Here is a 22,623-nt window from a genome sequence, read left to right as displayed (position 1 = left end):
TTCAGCAAGGAACTGATGGAGACCCTGTACTCGTCATAGGTGAATTTCATGGACGCACTGCCCAACTAGACAACATATCGACATACTGAAGTAAAAACGCTGAAACTCGTGGAGGATGCCTGCTTCGACTGCTAAAACTTCTTGCAATACTTTACGAAAGCAATGGAATAGGTATGTGGTGCGTAATTAGCGCGGGGATTTTCAAAGCACTCACCTAACCAATACAACATCGCACCAACCCAGAACAGAGCTAGTTGATCAAATTTATAGGTTGTACAGAAAGTTAAGCATAACAGTGAAGAATCTGACCAAACAGACCACGTTTGGGTTACGGTCTTACGGCGTGAGATGACGATCGTGCAAGAAGGCTCTCCATCTTTGACCAAGAAGATCGGTGTTCGATTTTTGGTTGCTACGTCGTAATCCTACGATTTGTACAGCGAACTGTTTACAACAGCAGTTCTCAAAATGATGTAGATTCTGATACATCCATTTCACTGGACGCGACGAATTATTAATTGTAAATTTATTTGTAAAGTAAAGTATTATATAGCCAGGAGAGTCGAGTGCATACGACTGCTGAAACCAGAGCTGATGCTGCTGGCGTGTGGTGGGCCTGCTGAAGATGTTGTCCCAGTTACTTAACTGGCATCCATGGAACTCCACACATGTGTCTTCAAATTCTTCTTGGTGTGTGGCTGACTGGTGGCTGGTTCTGGAGGTCGGCAACGATGTGCTCTAGTCCAAATGTGAGCCATGCACTGGACAACTGCAAGCGGAAGTATTGGAAATTTTTAGTGAATAGCTATTTAGGAAAGTTAATTAACTAATCATTTGAAATTTCTTGTGACACTGAGAGCCTCCGGACTGTCACTAATTGCATATTAAGCCACAATCCTTCTCCGTTGAAAGGAGACAAAAACGCCAGCGCGGCGCTAGCATAAATGCAAAATTTCCACGTCTCATTAGAAAAACCACAGTGAAACGTTTACAGGACCGTCCACTACTTTCCCATTATAAATAACTTACATGGGACAGAACAGAAGTTTCCGCTGAATTGTTTCTCTTCTCACTTCCCACTTTACTAGACGTGATCACTTAAGCACTTTGTGTGAAACCACATGCAGATTCAATGCAGGCATTACTCTCGCATTCCACTCATAACTTATCAGCCTTGTAACAGCACAGTCGGGAAGCAACATTCTACCTAGCCTATGGTTGTTGTTAGGACTTGTGTTTTGTAAATTCCGAACTACTCTCCTTCTCTCGCAAGAGCGCACTTCGGAAGAGAGTCCTCTCCGATGGTCTACGAAGTAGTAGAGAACTGACAGATCGTCGAGTCCTGGGACTTTAAATCTTTTCGTACATCACTCGCTGCCTGTGCATGTCCTAATCAAACAACTGCGCTACGTGTACAACTTACCGCATCCGCTGATGATTATTTGAGTACAATGAATACCTGAGGAATCTAAAATTCGGCAGAAAAACACATTAATATTTATTTATTTTTCTTAAAGTATCTTTTACTTCAGAAGACAATTGTAAGGCGCCAAATAACAGTATGTCATTTTATAGACGTCGATACAAATGCACATCTTTTCTAATACATCATTGCAGTAGATATGTTCTTACGTAGCGAAAAAATTTGTCTAGGTTGATCAATGGCGTAATGAACAAGGCGCCTATGCGTCAGAGTATGTTGTCAATGTGGCGACTGTGTAATTTTTCCTCCTGTCTATGGAATTATGTAGTTATGTAGTTCTCAATTCGTTCGAGCAATCAATCATTCATAATAGGAAACACGGTCATAACTAAGACACTCAAAATGATTCAGAAATTTTACTTGTTACAATGAAATCAGGCGATGATTCTTCTTCTCTGCAGGCTCGTGCTTTGCGGCAGTCTGCCAATCTGTACAAATAAAATGCCTCGTATTTTTGGGAGCGTTGTATAATCAGTCGGGAAACCTTATATCAAGCGGATAGCGGATATTTGGCTTTCATGAAGTTTAACCTTCCGAAGAAGTAATGGAGCTCTTGGATTATTAAATGCAGGTTCGTATCCAGTCTTTCGGAAGTTCCCTTCTGATTAACAACTACGCAATATATTGATGAATATCATTAATTCTCAAATGTCAAATAACGCAAATCGTAACACACCTCTTGTACGAAGGAGCAATATATATATATATATATATATATCCCTTTAATCGTACAGTTTCGTATCAGTTATCTTTTGTCATGAATCTCTTACAATTCTTCAAACAATGCTCAGGCTAATCGGAAGATTTTTTTCTAACAACCACCAGAGAGAGTACTACAAAGAATAATTATGTGCTCATGGCATAGCTATTGTATGAAACTACTTTGCGCATGGATTCTGCGAGTATAAAGACAGAAAATTAGTAAACGTCATTCAAGGGTAGAATTGTATCAGAATAATTCATCGAATATACAGAGATATTACAATTGCCCCTCGCAGCGAGCAAAATTAATAATAATACACTTTGCGAGCTAACAGAAAAAAATATATTGGATTGTTTATTCAAAAGAGGAATATTTTGAATTAATAGAATTTTACTATAGAGAGTATGGGTAACATGTTAACACAGTAAGTTACGAGAATACCCAAGCTGTAGCTCTTAAATGTACCGGGGTATACCCGCATCCCGAGTACATAACCAGGGAAGATGTAGATTAGTGTAATTACGAAAAACGTCTACCCATTTGGGAACTGGCCTTCACAGGGAAACCCTGGAAAACCCGGAAGAATAGACCCCAGCTCAGGTATTAAAGAAGATAGGAATGCCTCAATCCAGTAATTTTGAAATATATGGAAGCTCCATAGATTAGATCGAAGGATAAGTGCCTCATAGCCAAAAACATTTTGCAATGGAGCTCCAAAAAAAAATGTTCAAAATTCTCCTTTCGACGATGTAGCCGACGATCTCGTTGTGAAGTAGATGGAACAGGAACACTGGGTACGGACAGCGAGTAGGCGACGTACAGCGTTTGGTGGAGGCGGTACGGAGGTCAGGCGATGGCTTATGGTACAGGACAGAAGCTGGTAATGTGCCGTAGAAGCCGCAAGGTGATCTCAGGAACAGATGGTCAGGGACGTGAACTGGAACAGGTTTAAAGTGGAATAATAAAAGGTTCTGATTGAATAAATCCCTGGACGAGAGTGGATTAAGGCAACGAAGTCCATATTTCATCGTTGAACTCAAAATCGGAGTGGATTCTTATATTCTTCCATCTGTGCTAGACTGGAACATCCATCAGTCCTGACAATCGCGAATTTTTTTTTAGTCCTCAGTACCAAAGTTGTTTTGCATTACAACTGCTGATTGTCCAAAACATTGCGAAATAGACTGTGGGCGTTTAAATTTTGTTGTAACTCATATCGAATGTATTCCTTTCAAAAAATTTTTTTTATCTAATCTTCGTTTTAATATAGTGCAGGTGGTAGTAGAGCATTGAATCTGTCCAAGGTTTGCTTTCAATTACGAAATTATGGATAAAATTTAAGTTTACACCTGATGAAAAATTTTAAACATGGGCATATGACACTGACTCCACAAAAGGAATAATTTCTAGAAAAAATTCTCAGAAAAATTTTCATTATTCTTATAATTAATTGATTTATAGATCCACCTACATATAAATATCATTAATGATGACGTATGTTCATTTAACAAATCATCCACTCGCAGAATCTTCTTCATTCTCTCATGAACATTTATGGAAATATATTTCAACAATTATGTCCATAATATAAAACACATAAACTGCTATTCTTAAAAAGATAATTAAAATTCTTAAATTAATTCTCCTGGTAAAGAAGGCATAATGAAAAATCTATAAATTATAATGATTTTCCCTCGCTCAACCAGAGAGTTTCTTCAGCTGTTTGCAGCAGTGACATTATCGACTGTTGCTTCATTTCACAGTTTCTTTTGTTTTCTCGCGCGAACAGCGCACTTCATACACACAGCGTATTTACCTACATATCCCGCACTGTTCAAGTTTCACACGCAATTCTCACATAAGTGCCGTGTCTTGAGGAAATGTAGATGCTCTTTCATTGTACATCACTATGGCTTCTGCTCATAGTCCACACTTACAAACACTGGTAATTAACAAATTCTTCTACCTATCTTAAAATTTTGTGCCAAACTATCACAGGAGTAATCTCACTGTCTCTTAACCTATCAAAGGAGTAATCTCACTGTCTTTTAACCTATCATAGGAGTAATCTCACTGTCTCTTAACCTATCACAGGAGTAATCTCACTGTCTCTTAACCTATCACAGGAGTAATCTCACTGTCTCATACCCTCTAAACAACATAAACATCTTGATATTTATATACACATTCGACTCATAGTCAAATTCCGCTCTAAATTCTTCTCCATGTTTGGTATCATAGATCTCCAATCCTTCAAAAAATTTCTTAATATCATTATGCGGGAATAGTTCCTTTATTCTTGTCGATTCAGGATATGCCAACAAGTATGATTCAGAATTTGGTATATTTTCAATAACATATGGTCCGGTATAAATAAGATTCCATTTCTTTATGTTCTTCGTCAGTTTCGAGGAATGGGTGTGTCGCCTCAATAAAACCTTTTCTCCAAGACGAAATTTTAAATGTTGGTCTTCATACTTTGGCAGATGGTTTATCCAGAATTTCTTTTCAATCTGATTAAACATAAGCTCTATGAAACGACGGAAGAACGATGCCATACCTATAAATCCCTTCAGCTGTCTTTTATATCGTGGTGATGGAAAATTTCGAATTGCACTTATCTTCTTCTCCGTAGGCAGGATACCTTTCGCATCTATAATATGTCCTAAAAACTTATTTTGTGGTAAAGCAAAATGAGACTTCAGTAAGTTTACTGTAATTGCGGTTTCCTTGGAAACAGCAAAATCCTTTCCAAAATATGCAAATGCTCTTCCCATGTTTTCGTGGCTATTAATAAGTCGTCAACAAACACAGTTATACGACTACGCAATTCTGGTCCAAGAACATAATCCAACGTTGAAATAAATATTCCAGCACTAATATTAAGTCCGAACGGGACAACTTTAAATTGGTAACTTCCTCCGGCATAGATAAATGCAGTATATTTCCTAGATTCTTCATCCATTTGGACCTGCCAGTACGAACTTCTCAAATCAACACTTGTTAAGTACGAAATATCCTGGAAATTTTGAATTAATTCATCTATATTTTCCGGATGAGTTCTTACAGATACTATTATTTTATTAATTTCTCTCGCGTCCAGAACTAATCTTACGTTGCCTCCAGGTTTTGGAACGACTAAGAGCGGAGAACAATATGGATTAGTTGATGGCTCAATCAAGTACTATTCTAACATTCTATTTATCTCCCATTGACGAAATTGTTTTAAACGCCAGGGGATCGTATAGTGCGTGAAACAGTAATTATGATCTGGCTTCACTTGTAGGTGACATATATACCCTTTAATAATTCCTGGTTTCTCATCAAAAATCTCTTCATATGCCTCTAACAAATAATGAAGCTGCTGCCTTTGTTCTCCGGTAAGCTGATTTGATTCATTAGCTTTTATCATTGTCGTTTGGTTAAAGTCCTCCTGTTGTATCAAATCCTTTGAAAGCTCCTTCCAACGACCGTTTGTAGTGTCAATTAACTGAATTATGGCACCGCTACAATATTTCTCATGCGCCGTCTCCTTTCTATTTAAATCCAGTGCTATCTCTTCTCCATTTAATCTAAATTTAACTATTCCTTCCAAAAAATCAATCTGACAATCGTACTCCTGCATACTCCCAATACCAAGAATATAGTCCACTAATAACTTCTCCACTACATGGAACGTGCATTTTATTGCTATATTTCCAATTTTCATTTCTAATTGTGTTTGTATATCGACATTGGGAGAGCGTGCTCAAAAGCTCCGAAGATTTTGCAGTTCTGTACCGGTAAAATTGGTACCTTCTTCTTCCTAATAATTCTCCTAAAAAGAGCGCCTGAGATGATATTGGCAGAAGCGCCGGTGTCTAATATCACATTCGTTGGAACTTCCTCTATTTCAACGAATACTTGCGATAGCGGAACACTCGATCTGTCATTATGACACGTTATTAAATCCTTTGTTAACTCTTCAGTCACAGCTCAACATCATTATATCTTAACAATTGTAATTTTACTGTTTTGCCCCTAACAGATCCCCTCACCGCTCCTCCGGGGCACGATGCGGTCATGTTTAGTTTGACTGATTGTTGGTCCGATGGGTATTTGTCTCTTCAGCTACGTCAGTGATTAACGGTTGTTGTGGTGAATTCCGACTATATTGTCTTGCTTGATTCGTGTAGTTATTGTTGTTGTTCTGTTGGTGTTGGCAGAACTGTCTTGTGTTGCCATACGTTGGATTATATCGATTAAAATTCTTATTGTTCCTAAAATAGCCGCTCGCTTCACCATTACTAGTGCCAACCTCAACCAGAGGAGTAATCGATAGCGTCTTGGGCCCGAGAGCCGCGCCACGGCTCACCACTGTCGTCTGTTTTTCCTTACTTCGTCAAATTGCTTCTTTAGATTATCTTGGGATTCTATAGTTTCTGGTGTCATAGCTACGGAACACTGTATGTCCTCTTGAGCTTGTACTACTTGAGGAAACAGTTCTACTTGTTTTTGTATCGTGTCAATTTTGACGGATACATATTCGGTTAGTTCACCTTTTGATTTACTATTGTTTTCTTGGCATTGTTGGCGGACCTGCTCAATTTGAGCAATAAGATTCTGTTCGGCCCTTTCTGCCTGTTTTTTATTTCCTGTGTCTGGGTATTTCATCTCTGATCTAATTCGGTAAAGGTTGCTCTTAATTGATTTTGGAATTTTGTCTGATTTTCGGCTAATTGATTTTGGAGTTCGTTTTGTATGGCTGATAAGTCTCGTTTTACTTCAGATTGTATAACGGATAAGTCTCGTATTACCTCCGCTTGGCCTTTTGCAAAATTTCGTTTAATTTTTACTTGAGCCTTCGCAAGGTTTGACACATTTTCGGCTAATAGAGACAGCTGTTGCATAATAACAACTAATGGGTCAATAACAGTCTGATCAGCTGTTGTATGAATGTTTTTTGAACCAGCAGGATTATTTATATTGCTACCGCTAGCCACAACAGTTTCAGAATTGCTATCCATTGCCACAGCTTCTGAGCAAACAGCTGAAGACTGTTGCACGTCTCGTTGCTGATTCAGTGACATTTTAAACGCCACTCTAGTCAATACCATTAAATAACTGTCAATATCAGGTGCTAGCCACTAAATACAGTTTCAAATTTCCTGTCGTAGACACACTTAACTTTCAAACTACTTCACAGATGGTATAAAGTTCAATGTCTAGATACGAAAATCACACAATATACGGTTCTACAATGTAACTACTATGTGGAAAAAAGTTCGTTCTAAAGTAATTTCAAACTATTTTAACTACAAAATGTAAAAATTGGAATTATCTGGCATTTTTCTGCAGTATAGGTTAGGTCCGATAGTTGAAATCGTTCCTTGGTATCAGCAATCTTTTAATATGGGCACCAAATCTCTCTTCAGATTAGTTACCTCTCGTTCTCGTTGGTTTTCATGAAACAAAAAATACATACATTATATAACAATCGAAGAGAGTCCTGTCACGGTCGCCATTGTAATTTTTCCTCCTATCTATGGAATTATGTAGGTATGTAGTTCTCAATTCATTCGAGCAGTCAACACAGTCATAACTCAGTCACTCAAGATGATTCAGAAATTTTACTTGTTAGAATGAAATCAGCCGATGATCCTTCTTCTCTGCTTGCTCATGCTTTGCATCAGCCTGCTAATCTGTACAAATAAAGTACCTCATATTTTTGGGAGCGTTGTACAATCAGTCGGGAAACCTCATATCAAGCGTATATTTGGCTTTCATGAAGTTTAACCTTCCGAAGAAGTAATGGAGCTCCCGGATTATTAAATGCAGGTTCGTATCCAGTCTTTTGGAAGTTCTCTTCTGATTAACAACTACATAATATATCGATGAACATCATTAATTCTCAAATGTCAAATAGTGTAAAGTGTTACACACCTCTTGTACGAAGGAGCAATACATATATATATTTCCCTTTTAATCGTACAGTTTCGTATCAGTTATCTTTTGTTATGAATCTCAATATTCAGATTACAATTCTTCAAACAAGGCTCAGGCTAATCGGCACGAAGACAATCTTGGAAGCTTTTTTTCTAACAACCACCAGAGAGAGTACTACAAAGAATAATTATGCGCTCATGGCATAGCTATTGTAAGAAACTACTTTGCACATGGATTCTGTGAGTATGAAGACAGAAAAGTAGTAAACGTCATTCAAGGGTAGAATTGTATCAGAATAATTCATCGAATATACAGAGATATTACAACTGTAACCATATAAATTATTTTCACTAATAAGTGAAACACACAATGTACTATTACGATAAGCTGCAGATTAATGTAAGAAGCATCTATGGGAAAGACAACGGATAAAGCTTCACAAAAATGCTCTACAGCTGGAGACTGCAACACACGGTACGGACTAAATAAAAGCATTTCCAGAATGAGATTTTCACTCTGGAGCGGAGTTTCGTTAAATAAAAACATATTTGCCTTATAATAAATGAAGCTGGTAAAGCTAAATAAACTTTAGGAAATTGAGTTTAAGCGGAGTGTGCGATACACAGAGACGAAACGGATATATGTATGTATCTGGACCACATCAAAATGATTAACATACACATTATACTGTCTGCGGATAATCGGATTTCTAATTTGTTCAACCTGTTGTAAATAGCGGAACGGATATTCGGAATATGACGATCGAAAATTCAAAAAATCTCCCAGTTAGCAGCATAATTAGGTGTAGTACTTGGACCTGCAGCCTCTTCCATATTTCGCAATAAAGATGACTGATATGACAGCCAAAGCATAAAATATTACTTTTTTGATACACAGCTGAGATTAAATATTATGACAACGAAACAAGTAATATAGAAATCAATTCAAAATATGCACCATGAAATTATGTCACAGTAGCCACTGTCTTTATGTCACTGGTTAAAGCTAATACCTCAATTCCTTTTAATTGAAAATAACGGTATCATTTGCGGTGGAATTGTTGTGTTCAGAATATTTGTAAAAGAAATTGTACAGATATGTATTCATTCAAAATAAGTTTTCTGATAGTTAAATTGCGTTTGAAAAGACTGTGAAAGAAAACGAGTATTCTGGTAATTTAATTTTCATCTGAAGCAAAGGCCCTTTAAAAGAAAGAGCACTGGAATGTATGACTGGACACAAAGAGTGCTCTATCATCCGCTCATCTGTTTATCGATGTAGGAAGTCCAGAAGAAAAGCTGTAATGAGAATGAAAACAGCGTCCATCTGTATGTGAGAAAGTACAAATCCCTCCGAGAGAAGCACAGTAGGGTAAACCACCCAATTATTGGCACTTTAAGAACATGTTTGTAGGGTAAATTATGTATCCTTAATACTTTCCTTGCTTGACGTATAATTCTAACACAAAACATACTAGAATATTAAAGTAACATTATACTACAAGTACGAAAGTTTTATACTTTATTTTCCATGTGAAATAAGTTGCTTAAAAATATGTATAATTTTACCAGTTATTGGCACAATTTTCCAGTAGTTGGCATGCACATTACCAGTCATTGGCACCCCCAATTTATAACTGCTTTACTTATTATTAATAATATTATTACTCACAACTTGCTATCACAAGCTGTTCCTGATACTTGGTAATGCAATAGAAGGTGAAAATTAAGAAAATAAAGAAAAACTGAGAATCAGTTTATTAATTCAGTAAAATTACATAACACTCTACACAAATACAACTATGAATTACAGAAACACCAAATTGAGTTTGTTCTCAGTCCTTTCCTTTGTGTGAGTACTATTCCTTTGTGCAATGCAAGCAGTAAGAATTTATTCCACCGATTCGGAGAAATCACTTTCATCATCAAAGGCATCAGTATTGTCACTATCATGTACCATGTAACAATTATGGCATTCAAAGAGATCATCATCTGAATCATCTGGGATATGTATTTGATGCCCACTGGGGATGCATGTAGAGTGGAAAAGTTTTTTACAGTTATTACATTCATATCCCTTCTTGGAAGAAACACTTCTTGTACATTTGAAGCACATTGCGCGAAACTCTTTTTCTTTATTCCTTATGCAACCACTTGTAGAAGATGCGTTCTCAACCTCTGAATGCTTAGCTTGTGATGTCAGCTCTGTCAGAATGCTGGTATCTCTCTTTATTTTCTTCTTTTTACTAATTTGTTGAGTAGCTTGCTTTTTCATTTTCTTCTCTTCTCTTTCCTTCTTTGGTTTTTCCTTCTGTTTCATGGCATCCTCCTACATTTTTACCTTTTCGTTGTGCAGGTTATTCCACTTCCTTGAGGTTAAAACAAATGGGACTCGTTCCACTCGTCGCTTTCCTTTCCTTTTTGGCGTATCTGGACAAAGAAGCACTTCGTTTATAGATTTGGTTGGATTTTTATTTACTGTAGGCGTATCTTCTGTGTCATCTTTTCCTGATGAACTCTGGTTAGCTTCTTCACTCGAGGCATGTTGTGGATTTGAAATGTTCAGATTTTCATCAGAAAGGTGTGGGGCGGCGGATGTATAAGTTTGTAATAATAGTTAATCTATAGCTGGATAAACGCTTGCGTGTTGAATCAGTTTCTAGCTTTCTGAATGTTGTTATTGCTGTCTTTTGCCGTTCTCAACACTGGCTCTCTATTTACTCCGTGACCCCCAGAAAGTGATTTAATAAAACTTGGAGCCAGTAAATAGATATCCTAGTGCCCACTTTACCTGAGAATGTTCTTATAGCTGCAGCTTATAGCTCTGAGGAATTAGGAGATTGTCCGGGATTTCTAATCAAAAACGGTTTTCCAAAATAGTTGAGTATATTCTGAAATTCATTAATAAAAACCACAAGTATCCCTACAACCTAACTAACAGAACAGTTCAGAGTCTAATGCGCTGATGCAACTATAAATGTCCGAATCAAATGTTAAAAAGAATGCTCGCCAAAATTTGATGAAAATATTTCATCAAACGCCACGCTAAATTTTTGGTAGAATGTCTGTCCCGCGACGGCACGTGAAAAATACGACAATACGCAAACTGAAGCTAGTTAATGAAATCATCCCAGAATTAGTACTTCACATAAAATGTCTTCATGGTTCCGCATATCTCTAGTAACTTTATACGGCACCCGAGGCTGTTTGTAGCAGATACACTGATGCGACGCGACTACCGACACAGATGGCGTGTCATTCAGCGTCTGGAGAGAACTGGGGCCTTGCTTCCTCGCGCAGTGTTCTTATATATAAAGCCGCGGTGCGGACGGCTGAGGGAACGCCTGATTACATCCGCTCTCCCGACTAGCCGCTGGGCTAGTAACGCACCACTTCAAGTTACATAATAATTTATAGCTTCTTTGGCTGATGGCCGAAGAAGCTCTTAATTTAAACGTACATTCAGCACGCAGGTAAGTATTGATAATAAAATTTTTACGTGGCTAAGTTAAATACTTTGGGCGAGAGAATTAATTAAATTACCCTGCACGCAGCAGATGAGCTCTGAACTGCCCCTTTTGAGATCCGCTATCGCTATAATTTTATAGGTATTAAAAAGAAACTTTACACATCATCATAATCATAGCGGACCTCCAACCTATTTAAATCTAAACATCCTAGCCTTATTTACTAGCCTACTTAATCTATCTTGCTTCCTTCAGTTTTGAGACGAAAACCAGAAAATCATGAATTTCCACTAAAGTCTTAATTTGTGAAATCCAAAGTACTGTTTTTATTAAATCATTATGAAAGATGAATCTAAATATAAATTTTGAAGTCTCTAGCTCTTTTCTGTTGCGCCAATGATTTTTCCAGAAAAACGTCCAAATCTCGGAAATGGCTGAAGTTATCGAACTGATTTTTAACACACATTAATTTAGTATTATTTCTGACCTGCTAGAAAAGTTTTAGTTCATTTGCTTGATTTTAAGGTATTGCGCAACATTTATGACGTCAGAGCTAGTTACAGCAGACTGGCTGGCACACGATGGAAACTGATGTGAATTTACTACAGCGTGAGTAGGCTGCTTCCCTACATCACCCTCTACTTAAATTTTTTGTTTATGAATGTTAATGAATGAAAAAAAAAATTTAATTACAAAAAGGGAAGCAAGAGTACAGTTTAACTCCCTATGAAAATTCAAAATTGAAATATAAACCTGTAGAAACATTAAAGAAAACTGATTACCTACATTAATTATTTAAATTGTAGGCATGTTCACTGCCTTTTAAACAATGTCATTACTCAAATTTTTAAAGCAAAGTCAATGAAATATTTTGGCATACATATTGCCTTAGACAAACAAACACATACAAATTGAAAAATTATAAAAATCTTAACTACATTAAATACATTTTTACATACACAAATTCAAAGAAAATAACATGACACATAAACAGATGATTATCTCTTAGCAGTCTTTTCTAAACCTGAAAGAAAAGTTCACAAATAATTTTTTTACACACGTGGTTGTAGCCGCTTTGGCTGGCGTCCTACACTTCCATTCACAAGGGTAGAGAAGGGGAAGTTGCTATGGTGTGCGTCCTTCACGTTCTCTCTAAATTACATGGGGGAAAGGGGAGGGGTCACTGTGAGTTGTGTCCAAGTCACTCCACGCTTTCACGCAGCTACCAGGCTGCCATTATCTGGTTTGTCCTGTAGAACAAACAAAAAGAGTGCCTCAGACTCTGTTCACTTAATATCTATGGGTGGGTCACAATGAAATGGGGATATATATACATTTTATCCTTCAGTATGTTGCTGGAACAAAGTTAACAGAACTTTTTCAGTATTACTCTCGCAGTTACTTAACTGTCATAAAATCGTTAAACAAATGGCCCAAAACGCCTTTAGTCATGTACTAGAGAAAATCTATGCTCAAGGCATACAATCATGAATCATATTTAATCTGAATTTATTATTTCTGGGCCAGAACATTGAATCAATGCTCGGTAAATTCCTGACAAATCTGCATCTTATTTACTTAACTGACTCATCTTTGATTACTTTATTCTTAGAGATAGTATGAGTATGATTAGTGGTTGTTTTCTCAGCTTCCATGTACATGTGAGTAACTTTTGGTAATAGTACAGTTCTGAGTGTTCAAAACACACTACGTTTAGTTGACTACTAAATCCACTTATTGGTACTTTGCTGTTGTCAGTTCCACATCTGCAATTACGTACTTACTTACTTTGAAGTGTATTTATGTGGAGCTAAAATAATGTTTTACGTCTGTCAGTATGTTATTTATTTATTTTGCTAGTGTATGTACTTATTTAACACTCACTCTATTAATATTTAAAGCATAGGATAGCACATTTATTTCATATCTTTAGTGTATTGCAGCTGATCAGTTTGCTCACGTGGCAATCCATTTCCACTCAATCGGACGCTGAAACCTCAGGTAGTCTCTCTCGGACCTACCACTAAACTGCATCAAATAATTATGGACGAGCGTAATGCTAAATTCCTTAAACCTATAGGACACCATGAGCTGCTCTGTCTCATCTAACATAAGGGTACCTATGGTCGCATTCACGCCTCCAACTCATAACCTCAATATGTGTAGGTGTATCCTGTCACACACTACACTAAAATAATGGCCAGCTCCAACCTTATAAATACTTCAGGGACGTGTCCTTCACGTCTCAACCACAAACACTGCCCAATTCCATTACACTGCTTTTCCGTGCTACACCAGGTGAGTTTAATCTTACAACTTATCTGCATATTTTTCCTAACACTAAGCAATCTCTTTTACTATTTCTTAGTTAGCTCTAATGCATACACTAGGTTTCACTACCACTTCAGATCCTGCTTGTACATGAATTCATATATCTTTTTAAATTACTGTTGGTGGACCATTTCCAATAAAACAACACTTTGTACTTATTATATTACCAGGGTACTATACATAATTGTTACTCAAATACATTTTATATCTTAATTACGTCATACTTCTCTATTGTTTGTCACTATTAGGTTTGTCACATTAGGTATTTTTTTTTTTTTTTTTACTAATCGGTAGATAGAATGGTTACATAACTCATGGCTTGATAGCCATGACAGAAAATTTTCATGTCTGGAAAGAAGAGGTCGAAATTTTTGAGGACAGGAAAGAGGAAGAATGAGTGAGACCTGAAAGGGAAAGAAGATCTCACACAGCTGGGACTGCACAGCTGCCACACTGTGTAGAGGTTACAGAAGAACCTCCTCCCTACAGCATTCATTAGTTTAATGCTGTAAAGAAGAGTTAGAAATTTTAGGTGGATAGAAAAGATTAAGAGTGAGTGAGACCTGAAATGGGAAGGAAGATCTCACACAGCTGGGACTGCACAGCTGCCACACTGTGTAGAGGTTAAAGAACAACCTCCTCCCTACAGCATTCATTAGCTTAATGCTGTAAAGAAGAGTTAGAAAATTTTAGGTGGATAGAAAAGATGAAGAGTGAGTGAGACCTGAAAGGGAAAGAAGATCTCACACAGCTGGGACTGCACAGCTGCCACACTGTGTAGAGGTTACAGAACAACCTCCTCCCTACAGCATTCATTGGTTTAAAGCTGTATTGACAACCATACCGGAAAATTTAATGTATGAAAGAAGAGGTCGAAATTTTTGGGGATAGGAAAGATGAAGATTGAGTGAGACCTGAAATGGGAAAGAAGATCTCACACAGCTGGGACTGCACAGCTGCCACACTGTGTAGAGGTTAAAGAACAACCTCCTCCCTACAGCATTCATTGGTTTAAAGCTGTAAAGAACAGTTAGAAATTTTTATGTGTTGTAAGAAGATGTCGAAATTTTGTAGATAGGAAAGATGAAGAGTGAGTGAGACCTGAAAAGGAAAGAAGATCTCACACAGCTGGGACCGCACAGCTGCCACACTGTGTGGAGGTTATAGAGCAACCTCCTCCCTACAGCATTCATTGGCTACCTATGAATCTGCCAGGTCGATCTGAAAATACTTTATGATGCCTTTTCAGAACCTGTCTCAGTTCTTCCTTCTGATTAGCTGAAATCTTATCGATTTCCTGCAATTTAGTTTCTATTTTGTCTAAAATAATTGCTTCTTCTTCTTCTTCTGTGTTCAACTTATTGTTATTAAGATTAACATCCTCGTCCCAATACCTCCTGTTTTTCAGAACTCGTATAGGCAGCTCCCAAGTTTCATGATCAGTTACTACATGTTTATCACTAAAAGGTACTATAATTACTCCGGTTATTGGCAAGACCATTTTTAACTGGCTTCTTTCAAAATCAACAACACTCTGATATTTCGACAAGAAATCTATGCCAATTAAAACCTCAATACTAAGATTGTTTACAATTAAACATGGATGATCAATTAAATTACCATTAATGTTAAAGGGTAGTAAAGCTTCTTGCTTTACCGTTTTTGACACCTTGCCAGTAGCACCAATTATTCTTAGTCCTGATACCCTCATTACTGTAAGTTTGTCCTTACCAGGTAACGCATCAAAGAAGGACTGAGATATTGCACTCACCTCACTTCCACTGTCTAAGAGACAACGTACATTGATACCCAACATATTCGCTATTATTATAGGGTAGCTTATTCTAGGTTGTACAGGTGGTTCCTCACATTCATCTAGTAGTTCCTTTTGGATTTGTCTCCAACTAAAGTGATCGACATCTGTCTTCATTACATTTAGGTCACAGTGTGTAGGGGTTTCCTGAATTACATTTTCAGCTGCCTTTTCCAGTCGGTCTATTAATTTTAAATCGAAACACCGCACGACTTCATTACATTTAGTTTGCTGAACATGACCCAAATTACTGTAGTCTGAGCGATTCTGCGCCTCCAGACATGGCATAATACTAGTTACAGCCAAACCACTTTTACCATTATCGTCGGTTTCCTTCTCAAGTGACAACTGGTCACAGCTACTGGGTTCATCGACCCCAAACAACCTACCCTCTACATTCCCACTTATCTCCTGTCCTAAATCTATTAGTACATTATCAACCTCCTGCACAGGCACTTTAGATAAGAGCACATCATTCTCATCGTAAATATAAGCATGAATTTCTTCTGCTGCTTCACATGTCAATTCAGTATTTTGTAGCTCATCCCTACTGTTACACTGCTGCGCCTTCTCTTTCTCTTCCCACTTAGAAAGCGTCTCTAACACGGTATCTATCAAATACTGTGAGTGATCTAATATTTCTGTTGTATCCTTAGGTGCTACCGACTCTTCATCCACATGTTCAGTTTGAGTATTCTGATCTGTCTTACCAATTCCCTTAACTACTGGCATAGGAAAAGTAACCGCCTGGTGAGCGCCAGTGTCCTCATAGACGGGAACTAGTTTTCCTGCCTCGGCCTACTACTGTTTCCTTTAGTTTCATTATAGTTAGCTGGCATAGCCTTACTTTCCGTACTGTTGTTTACATGCATATTTCTGTTTGGAACAAAATTATTATCCCTTGGACGCCATTGTTGGTTCTGATAATTATTTCCCCAATTCCTACCTCTCTTAGGATGGCGAGCACCTACTGTTCTGATGTTTACATTGCCATTTTGCTCGTTCCTAAAATTACTATTATTATTATTGGCATTTCGGTTATTACGTGCTTGCTCCTCATTGGCAGCAACACGTTCTACACGTTCCAAATACTCAATGAAACGATCAAGATTGTCTCTAGGGGCAGATATAATTCTAGTTTGCCAATACCACGGCAGTTTGGCTTCAAGACCTAGTATAATCATTTCTGGTTTTAGCTTTTCCGCCAAATGTGACAAACGTGAAATCCATGACCTAGCAAACTCTTTAATTGATTCCTTGCCTGCATTGAAGCGTTTCCCACTCCAAAATTCTCTCAACACTTCATTTTGCTTATTGCTAGACCAATACTCATTAATGAAAGCTGTTTTAAACTCCGCTAATGTTTTACATTTCAACATAACATCAGCTGACCAACGCATGGCGTCACCTGCTAAATGGCTTCTAATAAATGAGATTTTCTCTCGCTCAGACCAAGTTGATGGAATCACATCTTCAAAATCGTTCCAGAAATCTAGCGGATGGATATTTTTATCTGGATCGAACCGCAAGAACTGCCGACACCCGATAAAAGCGGCGTTTGCAGCTACAACTTGTTGTACATTACCACTACCAGAAGTTACTGAAGCTACTTTACTCTCAATCTTAGCAATGTTAGTACTGATATTTTCTACTTTCATTTCAACATTATCTATTCTTTGCACAATATGAGTAGTGTCAGTTTTAATTGCATCTACATCTGCTTGACATATGTTTACTTTAATATTAACATCTTTAAATCTATCTGAGCACAGTTCAGATTCCGCCTCGATCTTTTCTGTTAACTTGTGCTCCAGCTTCGCATCTTCCATTTGGAAGTCTTTGCGAACCTCAGCAACTTCGGATTTAACTGTTTTATACATTTCAGAAAACTGTTGAGCAACCTTTTTCTTAATATCTTCATGATTGTAATCAATTTTATAATTCAAACTGTCGAGATCCTCTTTCAACTTATTGCAACCAGCCTTGAAGGTATCGTCCATTACCTCCAATCGTTTATTAAAATTTGTTTGGCTGGCCACAATTTCAGACTTTAATTCAGCATTCATTCTAGCATTACTGGCTGACATTTCAGCATTACTGCTTTTGACCTCAGTTATTTCAGACTTTAATTCAGCATTGCTGGCAGCTATTGCTTGTAATATAACATTTAAATCAACAGCCCCAGCATCTTTGGGTTGCTCACGAGCTGGCTTTTTATCACACTCAGGTGACGAAAAACTAGCTCCAATATCAGAATCATCACAACTACATGAAACTTCTGATTGATTAGTCATATCTAACTGCTCCTTCTTAAACTCTACCATCTCTGATGACTGTTTCATTTTTAATTCATCAGAGAAACTATCATCCAATAAATTTACCATTTCTACTTTCCGCTTTACTACAGGTGTCTCTATTATTGAATCATTGCCCCTTCCCACACTACTGTCAGGAGACAATACTTCATATTTCACTTTAACATTACTACTTTCATGCATATTTACACTTGAACCGTTGTCTGGATTTACAGTTCCCTCAACAGACATAGGTTCTAATTTAAGTTTAAACTCAGTTTCTTTTGGCGGTTCCATCGCCGACAGTCTTTTAGTGCAGGTTAGTAAAATTTTTAACAGCTTTTCACTTAACTTAGTTCCTTCTGCACGACGTATGGCGTTGCCGGCGCGGCGTACCAGGATTCCTGATGCGACGTGGCACGTTGAACTGCAGACGGCTCTCCGACGGCTGTTGTGTGTTTGCGTGGCCCGCAATTGCAGGCTCTGCGCCGGCTGCTCCAGCGGACGACTGCGGTGCGGCGAGACTGGCTTCTCGCGATGCCGGCAGCACCGCTAGACTCAGTGCCAGCTCCGTCAATCCAGATGCGTTGTTAATCCAATTGCGTCGTCCACATACACACGTAACACATTCACTGTTCTATTCTCAGTTGCGTGTCGCATTTCACTCGCGAATCCGAATAGTTAAAAATCACTTTCACTTAGTTGATTTCCCGGCCGATGCACCATATGTGGGGCGGCGGATGTGTAAGTTTGTAATATAATAAAAAGACTGTAGAAACACTTCCCGGCCGATGCACCATATGTGGGGCGGCGGATATGTTTGTAATAATAATTAAATCTATAGCTGGATAAACGCTTGCATGTTGAATCAGTTTCTAGCTTTCTGAATGTTGTTATTGCTGTCTTTTGCCGTTCTCAACACTGGCTCTCTATTTACTCCGTGACCCCCAGAAAGTGATTTAATAAAACTTGGAGCCAGTAAATAGATATCCTAGTGCCCACTTTACCTGAGAATGTTCTTATAGCTGCAGCTTATAGCTCTGAGGAATTAGGAGATTGTCCGGGATTTCTAATCAAAAACGGTTTTCCAAAATAGTTGAGTATATTCTGAAATTCATTAATAAAAACCACAAGTATCCCTACAACCTAACTAACAGAACAGTTCAGAGTCTAATGCGCTGATGCAACTATAAATGTCCGAATCAAATGTTAAAAAGAATGCTCGCCAAAATTTGATGAAAATATTTCATCAAACGCCACGCTAAATTTTTGGTAGAATGTCTGTCCCGCGACGGCACGTGAAAAATACGACAATACGCAAACTGAAGCTAGTTAATGAAATCATCCCAGAATTAGTACTTCACATAAAATGTCTTCATGGTTTCGCATATCTCTAGTAACTTTATACGGCACCCGAGGCTGTTTGTAGCAGATACACTGATGCGACGCGACTACCGACACAGATGGCGTGTCATTCAGCGTCTGGAGAGAACTGGGGCCTTGCTTCCTCGCGCAGTGTTCTTATATATAAAGCCGCGGTGCGGACGGCTGAGGGAACGCCTGATTACATCCGCTCTCCCGACTAGCCGCTGGGCTAGTAACGCACCACTTCAAGTTACATAATAATTTATAGCTTCTTTGGCTGATGGCCGAAGAAGCTCTTAATTTAAACGTACATTCAGCACGCAGGTAAGTATTGATAATAAAATTTTTACGTGGCTAAGTTAAATACTTTGGGCGAGAGAATTAATTAAATTACCCTGCACGCAGCAGATGAGCTCTGAACTGCCCCTTTTGAGATCCGCTATCGCTATAATTTTATAGGTATTAAAAAGAAACTTTACACATCATCATAATCATAGCGGACCTCCAACCTATTTAAATCTAAACATCCTAGCCTTATTTACTAGCCTACTTAATCTATCTTGCTTCCTTCAGTTTTGAGACGAAAACCAGAAAATCATGAATTTCCACTAAAGTCTTAATTTGTGAAATCCAAAGTACTGTTTTTATTAAATCATTATGAAAGATGAATCTAAATATAAATTTTGAAGTCTCTAGCTCTTTTCTGTTGCGCCAATGATTTTTCCAGAAAAACGTCCAAATCTCGGAAATGGCTGAAGTTATCGAACTGATTTTTAACACACATTAATTTAGTATTATTTCTGACCTGCTAGAAAAGTTTTAGTTCATTTGCTTGATTTTAAGGTATTGCGCAACATTTATGACGTCAGAGCTAGTTACAGCAGACTGGCTGGCACACGATGGAAACTGATGTGAATTTACTACAGCGTGAGTAGGCTGCTTCCCTACAAAGGGACACGTTGGCACCTGGTGTGATTTCAGTAGCTTTCTGTTCCTCTTTTTGGTTTTCATTTTGATAACATTTCCATAGCCGATATAGAAGAAAGAAATCTTCTCCATGAGCGTTTTCTGTCACATTCTGTATAGTCTCAAATTCATTTATTTTCTCTTCTCCAAGAACCTGAACAAAAGTGCGGTATGGAAGAGGCAGGATTTCTGACTTCCTGCTGTTGCTGTTAATATTATTGCGGTTAGAAATATTCCTACCCAAGCACTTTGAGAAATCAATGTTATTTGGGTTCCATGGGTTCAACTTGGTAGCTCTGAAACTATTTTTAATTGTTTTTTCAAGGTCAATTTTTTCAATCACTTCTTTCAAGATTGGTACAAAGTCCTCTTTAGTTATAGCTTTTCCACCGTTGTTTGTTTGCCAAGTGAATGCAGCATTCTTCCACTCACTTTTGAGAGGTCTGAAGACAGTAACATAAGCAGGCTGTAATATTCGTGTAGAATTGGGATACAAAGATGTCAGAATAATTTTAAGATCTTTACACAGCTTGCTCAAGTGGTATGTTAAATGGGTTTTATGCCCATCAACAAACAGAATTACTGGTCGTAGGATGTTATTTTCTTGGAGATATGGATGAAAAACGCTAGCTATGAACTCGAAGAAAACTTCAGATTTCATCCATCCAGTGTCGCTTCTCCCGATGCCCCACTTTTCAGGAACCTTGCTGATAACGTTGGTAGGAATTCTCTGATAGGGGTAAATTATCATTGGAGGGCACATTTTTCCATCTGCTGAGAATGTGCACATGACAGTGAGAGTAGCTTTGGCTGGACCTTTCTCTACTTCATAGACATTTTTACAGCCTGTGGGTGCAAGTACAATATGAAACTTCCTGACAGATTAAAACTGTGTGCCCGACCGATACTCGAATTCGGGACCTTTGCCTTTCGCGGGCAAGTGCTCTACCAACTGAGCTACCGCAGCACTACTCACGCCCGGTACTCACAGCTTTACTTTTGCCAGTATATCGTCTCCTACCTTCCAAACTTAACAGAAGCTCTCCTGCGAACCTTGCAGAACTAGCACTCCTGAAAGAAAGGATATTGCAGAGACATGGCTTAGCCACAGCCTGCGGAAGGTTTGCAGAATGAGATTTTCACTCTGCAGCGGAGTGTGTGCCGATATGAAACTTCCTGACAGATTAAAACTGTGTGCCCGACCGAGACTCGAACTCGGTAGAGCACTTGCCCGCGAAAGGCAAAGGTCCCGAGTTCGAGTCTCGGTCGGGCACACAGTTTCAATCTGTCAGGAAGTTTCATATCAGCGCACACTCCACTGCAGAGTGAAAATCTCATTCAAGTACAATATCTTCCTTAGCGCATAGAACATAATTAGTTTCATCACCGTTGAAAATACGGTTTGGACATGACAGCACATCAAATACATTTTCCTCCTTAAGGAGGTCTTCTGTGGACCTAAACCATCCTCTCACGTCTTGTTCACTAACACAAGCACTTGCAGCAGTTACACCTTCAGGTGTTCTTTCAGAAACCTCCGGATGCCTTTTTAAAAAGGCAGAATACCATTTGTTACCAGGGGTGACATCCTTAAAAGGATTAGTACGTTTATTGTTATGAAGAAATTCTCGCACGCTTGCCTGAATATCTTGTTTTCGCCGTGGGAATCCCTTCCGACCACATTCAAAGATCCACCTGAAAAGATAATTAAGAATATTGTAGATATAATGAATTAGCTTGAAAATTGTCAATGAGTCAATCTACAGGGGTAGCAATACTCACCAAACAAGGGTGTTTTCCTCCTCTGTACTCAGTATAGGTGCTGGCCCATGGGATGTTTTGGTATATTTATTACTCAGCCGGAATTGTAATGTTGATCTGGGAATCCCGTACATTCTGGACGCTGCTTTGAATGAGATGCCTTTCTTTACTTCTTGGAGTGCTTTCTGAAGTCTTTCTTCACTGTATGAATCTTTTCGCCTGGGACCCATATTTCATTCAGTTTACTTCTATAATGAAAGAGGTGCAGGGAAATGTTAAAATCAATGTCAATTATTGCCTAATAATTTTCCAGTCATGGTACATAATTTTCCAGTTATTGGCACACAATTTTCTACTTGTTGGCACAGTGCCATTTACTGGTTACAGTTATCATTTGAAGTTGCTGTTTTTACAGCTACATTTATTTCCCATTCATATCAAGATTAAAATGAATTTCACTATGAAAGTGAATCAATGCAAAATACCAGTTGTTGGCACCTGGTGCCAATAATTAGA

General features: G+C 38.2%; 1 protein-coding gene across 1 annotated transcript; it reads right to left on the bottom strand.

The window, feature by feature from the left end:
* Window positions 1-21,680: 21,680 nt before the first annotated feature.
* LOC124775320 lies at window positions 21,681-22,337 on the bottom strand. The gene is made up of 2 exons (XM_047250157.1): window positions 22,129-22,337; window positions 21,681-22,041 (listed from the first exon to the last, which is right to left on the bottom strand). The coding sequence occupies exons 1-2, from the start codon at window positions 22,335-22,337 to the stop codon at window positions 21,681-21,683; spliced, it is 570 nt and encodes a 189-aa protein (XP_047106113.1).
* Window positions 22,338-22,623: the final 286 nt, after the last annotated feature.

The sequence above is a fragment of the Schistocerca piceifrons genome, chromosome 1 (genome assembly GCF_021461385.2).
Source record: "Schistocerca piceifrons isolate TAMUIC-IGC-003096 chromosome 1, iqSchPice1.1, whole genome shotgun sequence".
NCBI classification, from domain to species: domain Eukaryota; kingdom Metazoa; phylum Arthropoda; class Insecta; order Orthoptera; family Acrididae; genus Schistocerca; species Schistocerca piceifrons.
This window is presented reverse-complemented; position numbering and strand designations above follow the sequence as displayed.